This window comes from Muntiacus reevesi, chromosome 1, assembly GCF_963930625.1.
Source record: "Muntiacus reevesi chromosome 1, mMunRee1.1, whole genome shotgun sequence".
NCBI lineage: Eukaryota > Metazoa > Chordata > Mammalia > Artiodactyla > Cervidae > Muntiacus > Muntiacus reevesi.
The window spans coordinates 190,118,279-190,129,875 of NC_089249.1; the positions used below are offsets into that span (position 1 = coordinate 190,118,279).

Consider the following 11,597-nt stretch of genomic DNA (forward strand, 5'->3'; position numbering starts at 1 on the left):
ATATGAACCTTGAAAACATTGAGAAGGGAATGGCAACCCACTCCAGTATTCTTGCCTGGGAAACCCCACAGACAGAGGAGCCTAGTGGGCTACAGTTCATAGGGTTACGAAGAGTCAGACACTACTCAGCAACTAACACTTTTCTCTTTTGAAAAAATTATGCTCAGTGAAAGAAGCCAAACAGAACAGGCCACTTATTGTATGAGTCCACTGACTAAAAAAAAATGTCCAGAATAGGTAAATCTACAGAGACAGATGCAGATCAGTGGTTGCCAGGGGCTTGGGAGGGGAGTGCCTGTTTAATGGGTACAGAATTTCCTTTTGGGGTAATGAAAAGGTTCTGGACCTAGATAGCAGCAAGTTGCACAACATTACGAATGTACTAAATGCTACCAATGGTAAATTTTGTTTTGTGTATTTTACTGCAATTAAAAACTGATTTTTAAAAATGTGTTCTCTATTTCTATCATGGCAAATAAACTTTTATTTTATTTTTTTAAACTTTTATTAAAAAAAAAAAAACTTGGCTGACTTGGGTCTTAGTTGTGGCACAAGAGATCTTCGTGCCTCATGTGGGATCTTTCATTGTGGCATGTGGGCTTAGTTGCCCCACTGCATGTGAAATCTTAGTTTCCAGACCAGGAATCGAACTCGTGTCCCCGTCATGGCAGGGTGGGGGGTTCTTAACCACTGAACCACCATGGAAGTCCCCCAAAGAAGCTTTTAGGAGGATATATTGGGTTGGCCAGAAAGTTCACTTGGGTTTTGCCATACCATCTTCGGGTTGTTGTTATGAAAAAAGAAAAAAAAAAAACAAAAAAACCCAAAGAAACATTTTGACCAGCCCAATAGAAGACCAGGTTCAACTGAAAATATTTTGAATCCCTAGGAGTTTTGTCCTTGGCATAGGAAAACCCCAGGCCTCAGTCTGGCCCCATTTATTTTCCACCCCCAAGTCTGTCCTGCACAATGAGGGGCCTTGTACATGTACTTAGGGACCCTGTCCATGTACCCAAGCTCTTTCCTCGCTCCTCTGCCAATTTTTGGCCATCCTGAGTAGGATCTAGAGCAGGAAGGAAGGATTAAGTTGAGCACATTCCCTTTGTTCCATGGGGAGCAGACCCTCTGAAGCAAGGAAGGGGCCTAGGGGACTTCCCTAGCGGTCCAGTGGTTAAGACTGCAGGGGCCATGGGTGCGATCCCAGGTCGGCTGGGGTGAACTAAGACCCTGCATGCTATAGAGCTTGACCACAGGAGTGCTGGGGGCTGCAGCAGACCACCCTGGAGAGTAGGAGATGATTTCCCCAAGAGGATGGTTGGATAAAACACATGATCAGCTGAGAAAAGGGGCGCTGCTCCTTGAAGAAAGGAATGGTGGGAGGCTTGAATAGGGACCTTCAAGACTTGGGTACGAAGTTCTCTAGACATTTCTCATCACTACACTCCCCCAATAGTTATCAAACCTAAGGGGCGTCCAGTGTCCTGGAGGCTATTTGATTGAATTCTCTCATTTTCCAAAAGGGGAAACGGAGGTCTAGAAAGGAAGTTGCCCTGAGTTGTCCAGAGCTCAAGCCTTCTGGTTCTCATGAGGCACAGGCTCTGGTCTCCAGAATCTTCTGGTGGGATCAGCCCTCCATCCTCACCCCAGAGATCAGGGTCCAAGAAGGGAGGGCAGTAGTATGTAAAAGCAACAGTGTTCGAAGGCAGGTTACCCTTGGTGGGCAGCCAGACTTGGAATGTCTAGGGTGCCAAGCAAAGGTGCCCTTGTCTGAGGGGTCAGGGAGTCCCAGCCCCAGTCCACAGGCTTGACCAGGCATGTGAGAGTGTGTTTGCTGGGAGGCAGCCGAGTGCAGCAAGGAGGCCAGTGGCTGGTAAATAATTGATCAGGACAGCTGATAGTACCTCCCCAGAACTGCCCGCCAGCCCCCAGCCCCCCTCAGCCCGGCCCAGGCGTCTCCCGCCTCCTGGCCCAAACCAGCTGGACCAGCTCTCCCAGTGCCCGCCTGCTGCCCCCCCCCCCCCCCAACTCCCGACAGCCAAGTCACAGCCTCCGGGGCACCTTTCGGCAAGCACCCGGGGTGGTGGATCTGGAATTCGGAAATCAGAACGTGGGCTTCTGGGCAGAGATGGCCCTGCAGAGCCATGTGTGGTCTCTGGCCACACCCATGTAAGTGTCTGGGGTCAGGGGGGCCAGTGGGCAGGGCCTGGGAGGGGCTCATGGGAGACGCTGGCCTTCCTAAGAGGGGACGGCAGGGTGGGGGTTGTTGCAGCTTAGAGCTCCAGCTAGCCTCTCCTAAGGGGGCCAGGAAGACTGAAGGGCGGCTGGCAGCCAACCCTGGAGCCTCTTCAATGCCCCCCTCCCCAGAAAGTCAGGTGGGAGATGTGAATTCTTACCCCCTTGTTTTTTGGGGATTTTCCACCAGCAGGCTTCAAGCCCAAAGTCCAGCCAGAGGCGGGGTGGGGCTATTACTTGAGTGGGGGATGGGGAATGTCAGGGTCCCTCATATTTCGCCTCTAAATTCCTCCTTTGGTGTCTGGGGTGGGAAGAAATGTTTGAAATCCAACAGGAAAAATAGTTAACAGCTCCCAAGCTGGAAAAGAGAATTTCAACAGGGAAATGATTACCTGCTTAATGAAATGACCACCAGCTGTCCCTGGCAGGGCAAAAAGCTGAAGATTTAGAGACAAGCAACAATAAATAAAGTGTGCAGATTGTTTTAATATTTGAGATGTGAAGGCCTTTGAAAGTCAGAAGATGGAGGGGGCTCCAGAGGTTTGTAGAGACTTCTGGAAAAGGGGCTCCCTCCAGGGACCCCAATTGGGTCCCTCACTCTTTTGGGTTCCCCGTTGCATTATTCACCAACTACAAACCTGGTTGCCTAGCAATGGGAATCTGATCTCCCCCCACCCCCCAGCAAGGAGGAGGCAGGGTGATTACATCTTGGGCGTGGGAGAACAGAGGGGAGACTTTAACCTCCCCCAGGGCAAACCTATTAGCAGGGGGTCTGAGCTTCCTTTGGGACACCCTGTAAAGCATGAACTTCAGCATCCTGCCCTAATTGGAATTGAAGACCCATCTCCCCAGGCTGATCTCTGGTCCCCTGGCTGTCAAGATAAAGATGCATGAACTTCCATTTCTCCACAGTGTTCCCAGTATTTGGGCTCTAAGAGCCTTGAGTTCCAATCCTGACTCAATGACATTAGACAAGTCTTCTGCCACTTCTCAAAGCCTCAGTTTCCTTTTCTGTAAAATGGGGACAGTAGTACTACTTAGCTTTTAGGATGGTCGATAGGGTTAAATGAGTTATTAAAGTTTTTTGAAAGGCGCTCAGTCCTGTCTGACTCTTTGCAACCCCATGAACTATAGCCTGCAAGGCTCCTCTCTCCATGGAATTTTCCAGGCAAGAATCCTGGAGTGGGTAGCTGCTGCCTTCTCCTGCAGATCTTTCCAACCTAGGTATCGAACCTAGATCTCCCGCACTGCAGGTGGATTCTTTACCATCTGAGCCATCATGGAAGCCCCAAATGAGTTACTAGGAATAAAGCATTTAACGGTGCCCAGTACATGGTGTGCACTGGCTAATGGTTGGCTGATTTTCTTCTCAGTTGGAATGTCAACTCAGCAAAAAGTTGACTACAGTGTCTCAAGATCAGGGCAGGGAGGAGGAGGCGGAGATGGCTGCGGGAGCCTAGCGGAAGCCCCATAGAGCACTTAGAGAGCTATATATAGTAAGTGCTAAATGCGAGCTCACTATTATGCCTTCATGGTGAAGCCAGAGAAGATCCGGGAGGCCCCACCAGAGTTTGGGCAATGAGGTTTAAACTCATCCAATAGGTTAGTGCTCAAATTAATAAATGTTTGAGGGCTTGCTCTGTGCCCACCCTGGGTGACGTGTCAGGGCCAACAACAGGCAGATAGAAATATCCTTCTAGATATTGGAAGCACCTCCATGTAGCTGGCACCCAGTGCATCCCTGTGATGGGAAGTTGTTGTGACGATGACTGTCCCCGACGTGCACTGCAGTACCAACCAGTCTCCAGCTTCCACGGGGAGCCCAAATGGACTAGGGGTGCCCTGGAGGCTGAGAATTGGGGACCCCAGGGTGCTTTGAGGTGGACAACGATGGGGGAATTGCAGGTTAAACCTTAAACGGCAAGTCTCCCTCCCCCTAGTTCGGAGTCCAGCACTAGGCAGTGTGACCTGGTGATCCTTGCCCCCTGGGAGGGTGGCTTGCAAGTGGAAGAGGCAGCTCTGGAGTTACCATGGCAATGGCATGTGTCCACAGCGAGATGGACACTTCTCTCCCAGACTCTCACCCCCTCCCTCAACCCGCATGTAAGGGATGCTGGGTAACAGCCAAGGTCCAGAGAGGGTGTGGGTTTGGGAAAAAATACAGAGCATGTTCCAGCCTAGTGGGATTCAAACTTCTGGGAATGGTTATTGTAATTAATTAAAAACATTATTAGTCATGGGAATTATTTAAATTATTATTATTTTTCTTTTTGACTTGTGGGATCTTAGTTCCCTGACCAGGGATTGAATCCCTGCCCTCAGCAGTAAGCTCCCAGTCCTAACCACTGGACCGTCAGGGAACTGCCTAAAATTACTATTAATAATAAACCATGCTACTGTTTTGGGGGCACATAGTCCTAAGTTTTTTCCTGCATGGATAGATACTTCCCTGAAAGGAAATCTCTCTCTGCGAGGTGAGGAAGGGTCAAGCTATTCTGGTCCATTTTACAGATGGGGAAACTGAGGCTCAGAGGAGTGATGTCTAGCCTCAGAAGCGATTTAGCTCAGCCTGTCCCGGCCAGGGCTCTCTCTCCCTCACAGGACCCCTGCCCTCTGCCCCGACTCCTCCCAGGTGCAAAGGGGAAATAGAGGAAAGTACTGGGTTTGGTTGATTTCCAAGCAGCTCAGGGATCTTGGCTCAAAGAGGGATGTTCAAGAGATGGGTCTGCGAGGGTTGGGCCCCCGGGAGGCTCCTTTCGCAGCCCAAGCCGGCCGCCCCTCGACCCCGCTCCCCTTCAACCCCTCGGTCTCCCTGCAGGCCCATGGCGGAGAGCTCCCTCTACCGGCAGCGACTAGAGGTCATCGCGGTAAGGGACGCCCTACCAGCGCGCTGCGCCCTGAGCCCTGGGCACCGCTCGCCACACCCAGGCCTCTTCCTCACCTCTTTCCTATCTCAGGGAGCAGGCCTAGCGCTCTGAACGTGCGGGGAGCACCCTCAGCTCCATCCGCGCCTGGGGCGCCCCACCAAAATCCTCAGGCCCCTCTGCTCCTCAGTTCTTCTGTATGATCATCAACACCCCAAGAATGGAGCTCTGCGGACTCCGCACTCTCAAATCTGCAGCATCTGTTCCATTCTTGAACCCCGTCTCCCAAATATACCATGTCTGAAGTCCCCTCCCTCAGACTCCCATATCTGGACCTCATCTCTCCGGACCTCCATCTCTGAATCCCCATCTCACCAACCCCATCTCTCTGGTCCTCCACTGCTGCACTCGCATCTCTCTGGACCATCTCTACATCCTAGTCTTGCTGGATCCTCACGACTGCACCTCCATTTCCGACTTCCCACCTCATTAGCCCCCTCCATTGGATCCTCATATCTGGACCCCCATCTCTCTGAATCGCATCCCTCTTAATCCCATATCTCAGACCCCTCCCGCTCTGGATTCCCATTCCGGGACCCTCCCCATCCACAGGCCCCGCCCCCTTCCGCCGGGGCGAGGCCTCCGCAGCATCTGGGGCGCGGCCGGCCCCGCCCCCGCCGGCCCCGCCCCTACCCTCTGCTGACTCAGCGCCTCCGCCCCCCAACCTCTTCCCCGCCCCGGGCCCCGACGTGTGTTCCGCTACCCCGTGCGGCTTGCAGCCCCGGGAGTCCCGGGAGCCCCCGGGAGCCCCGGCGAACCCGGCGGAGGAGGGAGGGGGCAAGGGGAGGCGGCGGCCCCGGCCGGCCCCACCCGGCCAGCGGGCAGCTCAGGGTCCTCTGTGCGCAGGAGAAACGGCGGCTACAAGAGGAGATACGCGCGGCGCGCCGTGAGCTGGAGGAAGAGAAACTCCGCGTGGAGCGGCTCAAGGTTGGGGGCGGCCGGGGGCGCCTGCTTAGCCCGGGCAATGAAGTGGGGGTGTCTGTGAGAGTCAGTTCTGGGAACCAAAGGAGCCTCTCTTTAGACATGGGGTTGGGGGAGTTGGTTCCAGCTTAGGGGACGGGCGTCTTCCCCAGCTTGGGAAGAGTGGTTGGTGGTGATGGGGGACGTTTGTTCTACCTTTGGGAAGATCATGGGAACGTGTTTGTTCCGCTTTGGGGTAGAGAGGGGCTAAGAGGGACGTTAATTTCCCCTTTTGGGGTGTCTGTCCCATTCTGGAAAAGTTGGGGAGATTGATGGGTGTTTCTTCCAGCGTGGGAAAGCTGTCGGCTGGGAACGGGGTGGCTTCCCACCTGGCATTGTTGGGGCACGTATCCCAGCCTGAGGCAGAAATGTCTGTCCATCCACATGCCCCTTCCCATGGCCAGAGGAAGTCTCTCCGGGAACGCTGGCTAATGGACGGGGCAGCTGAGGAGCCAGAGCGGCCCCAGGACCCCACCTCACAGGACCCCCAGTCACCTGAAGACCAAGCTCAGGCCCGCATCCGGAGCCTGGAAGACAGCTTGTTCACGTGAGTAGATAGCTTCGCCCCTCTGTCTAGGCCAGGCCCCTCCGCCCACTCCGCTGAGACTTCCGGTGGGGGTGACCCTTGAGCCTGGGGTCCAGGCTCCCAGCAGCCCCTTCTCTTCCCCAGACTCCAGTCCCAGCTGCAGCTGCTGCAGAGTGCGTCCACAGGTGCCCAGCACAAGCCCGCAGGCAGGCCCACCTGGCGACGACAGGTGAGGAGCTAGGGGATGTGACCAGCAGAGCTCAAAGCAGTAGTCTCCAAGCACAGTTGTATTTTTTTTTTTCACCCTGCTATGTGGCTTAATTCCCTGACCAGGGATCGAACCTATGCTCCCTGCAATGGAAGCGCAGTTACTTAACCACTGGACTGCCAGGGAAGTACCCAATCATAGTTTAGATGCTGGGTCCTCTGGTCTTGTGGTCTTGGGCAAGTTGCTTTCCATGCCTAAGTCTCAGTTTCCCCATCTCTAAAATGGGGATATATAACAATAGCACACAACTGGAAGAGGTGTGTGAGAGGGTCAATGAGATCATAGCTTGGTACCGGAAGCAGGCAAAACGGAATGTTTTTTTGATATGTTGTCGAGTTGTGTTAATTGCTCAGTCATGTTCGACTGAGTTTGTGACGCCATGGACTATAGCCCTCCAGGCTCTTCTGTTTATGGAATTCTCCAGGCAACAATACTAGAGTTGCTATTTCCTTCGGGGGATCTTCCTGATCCAGGGATTGAACTGGGATCTCCTGCATTGCAAGCAGATTCTTTATCATCTGAGCCACCAGGGAAGCCCTATTTTGATATATGATTGCCAATGTGACCTGAATGAGGAAAGTAATCAGAAAATGTTGTGGGGCGGGGTTGGAGCTGGGGGGCTGGGGCTGGGAATTCCCTGGCAGTTCGGCGGTTAGGACTCGGTGCTTTCACTGTAGTGGCCTGGGTTCAATCCCTGGTTGGGATTACTAAAATGATCCCACAAGCCGCACAGTTTGGCCAAAAAAAAAGAAAAGAAAATGTGGGGATGTGTTCTCAGAATTCAGCCTCCCAGATGGGAAAAGGGTCCCCATGAGATGCTGTAATGATTTGAGGCATCGCCATGATTTGAGGGATTTGGGATTTTGTTTTGGTAATGCCTCTATTAAGATATAATCCACATGCCATACAACATATGGGTCTTTGAAAACCAAGACGACTTTACATTAAGATCTGGCTCTCTGGGTTATCCTTGAAGTCCATAGATCCAGTAACATTATCCAGTATCCATAGATCCAGTAACTGATGCACCTGCCCACAGTAAGCTGTGGGTTTTCCACAGCCCCCACCTCTCCTTGATGCCTTACTTTGGCTCCCAGGTGCCTGTCTCAGAAGGGGAGAGGAGACCTTTGGACAGAGGAGGGTAGGACTGAGAGCTATGAGAGATCTGTGGGGTTTGGTGGAGGTGGCCTGCATGGCCAGGTCCCCAGCTCCCCTCCCTGAGCTCATCTTTCCCTCCATCCCTTCCTCACTCCACTGCAGCCACCCTGACCCTTTTCTGTCCCTTGAACATGCTTAATTCATTATAGCCCCAGAGCTTTGCACTTGCCTTTCCCCTCTTCCTAGAATGCCCTTTCCCACCTCTTCTTGACTCAAGGCTGGCTCTTCTCACCTTTCAGGCCTTTGTTCAATGTCACCACCTCCAAGAGGCCCTCCTGCATCATTTTTTTTTTTTTTTTTAATATTTATTTGGCTGCATCAGATCTTAGTTGCAGCATGTGGGGTCTAATTCCCTGACCAGGGGTCAAACCCATGCCCCTGCATTGGGAGCATAGAGTCTTAGCCACTGGACCACCAGGGTAGCCCCCTCCTGCATTTTATACCTACAGGAGGCACCCCATCACCTCCCAGCCATTCCCTAGCTCCTTATCCTGTTCCCCCCATCATAGTCCTTCTCACTTCCTGAATTATAGATTTGTATTTTATGTTTATTACCTGCTTCCTCCCACTGGAACTTATGTTTTAACAGCAAAAGTCTTAAGTATCCCTTAAGTGGGATTTCCCAGGTGACTCAGTTGTAAAGAATCCGCCTGCTGGTGCAGGAGATGTGAGTTTGATCCCTGGGTCGGGAAGATCCCCTGGGGTAGGAACTGGAAACCTGATCTCATAGTCTTTTTTTTTTTTTTTTTTTTAATTTTTCAGTGGGTTTTGTCATACATTGATATAAATCAGCCCTGATCTCATATTCTTGTTTGGAAAATTCCATGGGCAGAGGAGCCTGGCAGGCTACAGTTCACGGGGTCACAGAGTCAGACACGACGGAGCACGCATGCATGTCCCTTAAGTAACTTCAGTAGCTGGCAGAGTAGGTCCCCAATAGAGGGCGAGGCTGCATGGACACAGGATTAACTGGGTGCATACCATGTGCAGGGCAGTGCAGTAGAGGGAGCTTAGACAGGTGAGGAAGACTCACATCCAGGGTGTTTGAGCAGGGGAGGGGTGCTGCCATGCTGGAGGCTGGAAGTGAGATGTGGGCTGCCCTGACCTTGTTTCTGCCATCCCTGCAGGGTCACCGTCCTCTCTCCCAGCCCAGCGTGGAGTCAGGTCCTGCAGGTGGGTGTTTTGAGGTCTGGGGATCGCAAGAGGAAGGGCCTGAACCTCACACTGTTGCCCCATCTCTCCTCTTCCCTGACTCCCCCAGGCCAGACCGATCTAAACAAGAGAGCCTCCTTGCCAGCCGGACCGGTGGGCACATACCCGGAGTCCCCCTCCGAGCCCAGAACTGAGGCTGCCGGGGTTCCAGCAGCCCCGAGGCAGGTCCCTGGGGCAGCAGGAACCTCCTCGGAAGCCAATGGCCCCTGCCCTGGATCCAGCCTCCCTCTGGAGCAGGAGCCGAGTCAGGGGGTGGTGGCACCTGAGGGGGCAGTGAATGAGGCCAAAGCAGGAGGCATAGTGAAGGTGGTGTGGGAGGGGCTGAGGGCCACGGAGGACTGTGCCGTCGGGGCCACAGGCTTGGAGCTGGAGGCTAAGGTGGAGGAGATGGTATTGGAGGCCATCGGGGACAGACACGAAGCCAGCCGTCCAGAGCTTCCCTCGTGGGTCAAGGAGGACAGGGCCATCGTGGAGGTGGTCTGGGAGGGGGTGGGGGGTACAGAGGGCAGTGACTTGGAGGCCATGGCGGAGGCAGGCAGGGGCCCAGAGGCCTTGCAGACCGGCTCCCTGGGGCTCCAGGAGGGATCGGGGGGAGCAGCTCCTGGAGCAGGTGCCCCCAGAAGCAGCCCTGATGGTGATGGGCAGGGGGTCTTTGGAGGAGAGGAGGGGTCCTTCATTTGGGTGGAGAGAGTGACCCTCAATGAGGAATGGGAGGAGCTGGAGGTGGAGGGGTTGGAAGGGCCAAAGGCACTGGGAAGGGAGGAAGAGGATGAGCGTCCACGGGGGGCAGAGGGCAGAGGTGAGGAGGAAACGTGGGAAGCGGAGAGGAGGCGGGCGGAAGGACCTGAAGGTGCAGAGAAGAGAGGCAGCGAGGGAAAGGCAGGCACGGATCCAGGAGGAGCAGAGATGTCACTGGCGGTAGAGGGGAAAGGAAGCCAGGAATCCTTGGAGCCAGAGAGAAGAGGTGAGGAACATGTGGAAACAGAGATGGGAAGAGGTGATGAACCATTGTCGGCAGAAAGGAAAGAAGCTGAGGGACCTCGGGGGGCAGAGAGGGGAAGAGATGAGAAGCCATTGGGAGTAGAGCAGAACGGAGGTGAGGAAAAGCTAGAGGCAAGCCAAGAACCAGAGGCAGCAGAGAGAAAAGGGGAGGAGTCACTGACGGCAGAGAGAATAGGAGGTGAGAAGCCATTGGAGGAAAAGGAAAAAGGAGATGAGAGGGCAGAGAGAATGGGAGATGAAGAGCCCTTGGAGGCAGAGAAAACAGGAGACGAGAAATCACAGAAGGTACCAGGACCGGGAGGTCAAGAGCCACTGGAGGCAGAGAAAACAGAAGATGAGAAATCACAGAAGGTAGAGAGAATGGGAGGTGAGGAGCCATTGGAGGCAGCGAAGACAAGAGATGAGGAATCACAGAAGGTAGAGAAAGCCGGAGGTGAGGAGCCATCAGAGGTGCAGAAAAATGAAGATGAGGACTCGCTGAAGGCAGAGAGAACCGGGGGTGAGGAGCCATTGCAGACAGAGAAGACTCAGGGGGTCGGGGAAGAGCAGAGAGAGTCAGAAGAAAAGGAATGTCAGGCAGAGAAAGTGAGTGAGGCAGGGGCTCCCCCAGAAGCCAAGGAGGTGCCAAGGCCGGAGGATGAAGGACAGCAGCCCCAGGAGAAGCAGGAAGGCTCCCCAGAAGCAGAAGTGGAAGCAGCGAAGCCCCAAACTCCTGCTGAGGGCCAGGACCCCACTGGAGATGCCACCCCACTCCTGGCAGAGACGTCAGCTCAGGATCAACCTGCTGAGTGCCAGCCACTGCTGCAGATGGAGGGGCCCAGGGCCAATCCCAGTGCCCGCCCCGTGCCCACCTATGCGCCTGCCCGGCAGCCGGAGCCATCTGCCCCTCCGGAAGGTGAAGAGGCTAGCGGCCCTAAGCAGAAGACATGCCAGTGTTGTGCGGTTATGTGAGCCCATGCCCTCCACCCTACTCCCAGCTCCTCTCACAGCTACCTCGGCCTCTTGGCATCCAGCAGGCAGTCCCAGGCGCAGACGGGGCACCGGACTGACCATGGCACCTGGGAGCCCGTTGGTGTACACGTTCCCCCTCTACCCGGGCTTCCGGACCCCTCACCCGCTGCCTGTGACCTGGCCCTCTTCTGTGACAAAGCTTTTTATACTTGAAAATAAAATGCTAAGCATTCGGACAGTGTGAGTATGTGTGTTGTTGGCCCAGAACCCCCTCACCGTCTCCTGGTGGGAAGTGGAGGGCTTGACTCTGCTAGAAGCAAAGACTGAGTCAGTGAGAGTTAAATAGATGTGGCTGCTGTAACAT

At 54.1% G+C, this 11,597-nt stretch overlaps 1 protein-coding gene across 2 annotated transcripts; it reads left to right on the forward strand.

The window, feature by feature from the left end:
* The first annotated feature begins 2,006 nt into the window (after nucleotides 1-2,006).
* Nucleotides 2,007-11,478, forward strand: PALM3 (paralemmin 3). 2 transcript variants are annotated; one of them, XM_065917611.1, is made up of 7 exons: nucleotides 2,007-2,166; nucleotides 5,051-5,099; nucleotides 6,003-6,083; nucleotides 6,521-6,663; nucleotides 6,787-6,871; nucleotides 9,196-9,241; nucleotides 9,330-11,478. In XM_065917611.1, the coding sequence occupies exons 1-7, from the start codon at nucleotides 2,126-2,128 to the stop codon at nucleotides 11,231-11,233; spliced, it is 2,349 nt and encodes a 782-aa protein (XP_065773683.1). In that variant the 5' UTR covers nucleotides 2,007-2,125; the 3' UTR covers nucleotides 11,234-11,478. The 2 variants fall into 2 exon arrangements, with proteins under 2 accessions (XP_065773683.1, XP_065773684.1); XM_065917612.1 differs by lacking the exons at nucleotides 2,007-2,166; nucleotides 5,051-5,099 and having other exon boundaries at nucleotides 6,031-6,083; nucleotides 6,406-6,663; nucleotides 9,330-11,477.
* Nucleotides 11,479-11,597: the final 119 nt, after the last annotated feature.

Excerpts from the sequence above, each read along its gene's own strand:
- PALM3 (XM_065917611.1), top strand. The coding sequence starts at position 2,126 with ATGGCCCTGCAGAGCCATGTGTGGTCTCTGGCCACACCCAT. Across the intron at positions 6,664-6,786 it reads CTGGAAGACAGCTTGTTCAC|ACTCCAGTCCCAGCTGCAGC; the intron begins GTGAGTAGATAG and ends TCTCTTCCCCAG. Across the intron at positions 6,872-9,195 it reads GGCCCACCTGGCGACGACAG|GGTCACCGTCCTCTCTCCCA; the intron begins GTGAGGAGCTAG and ends CCATCCCTGCAG.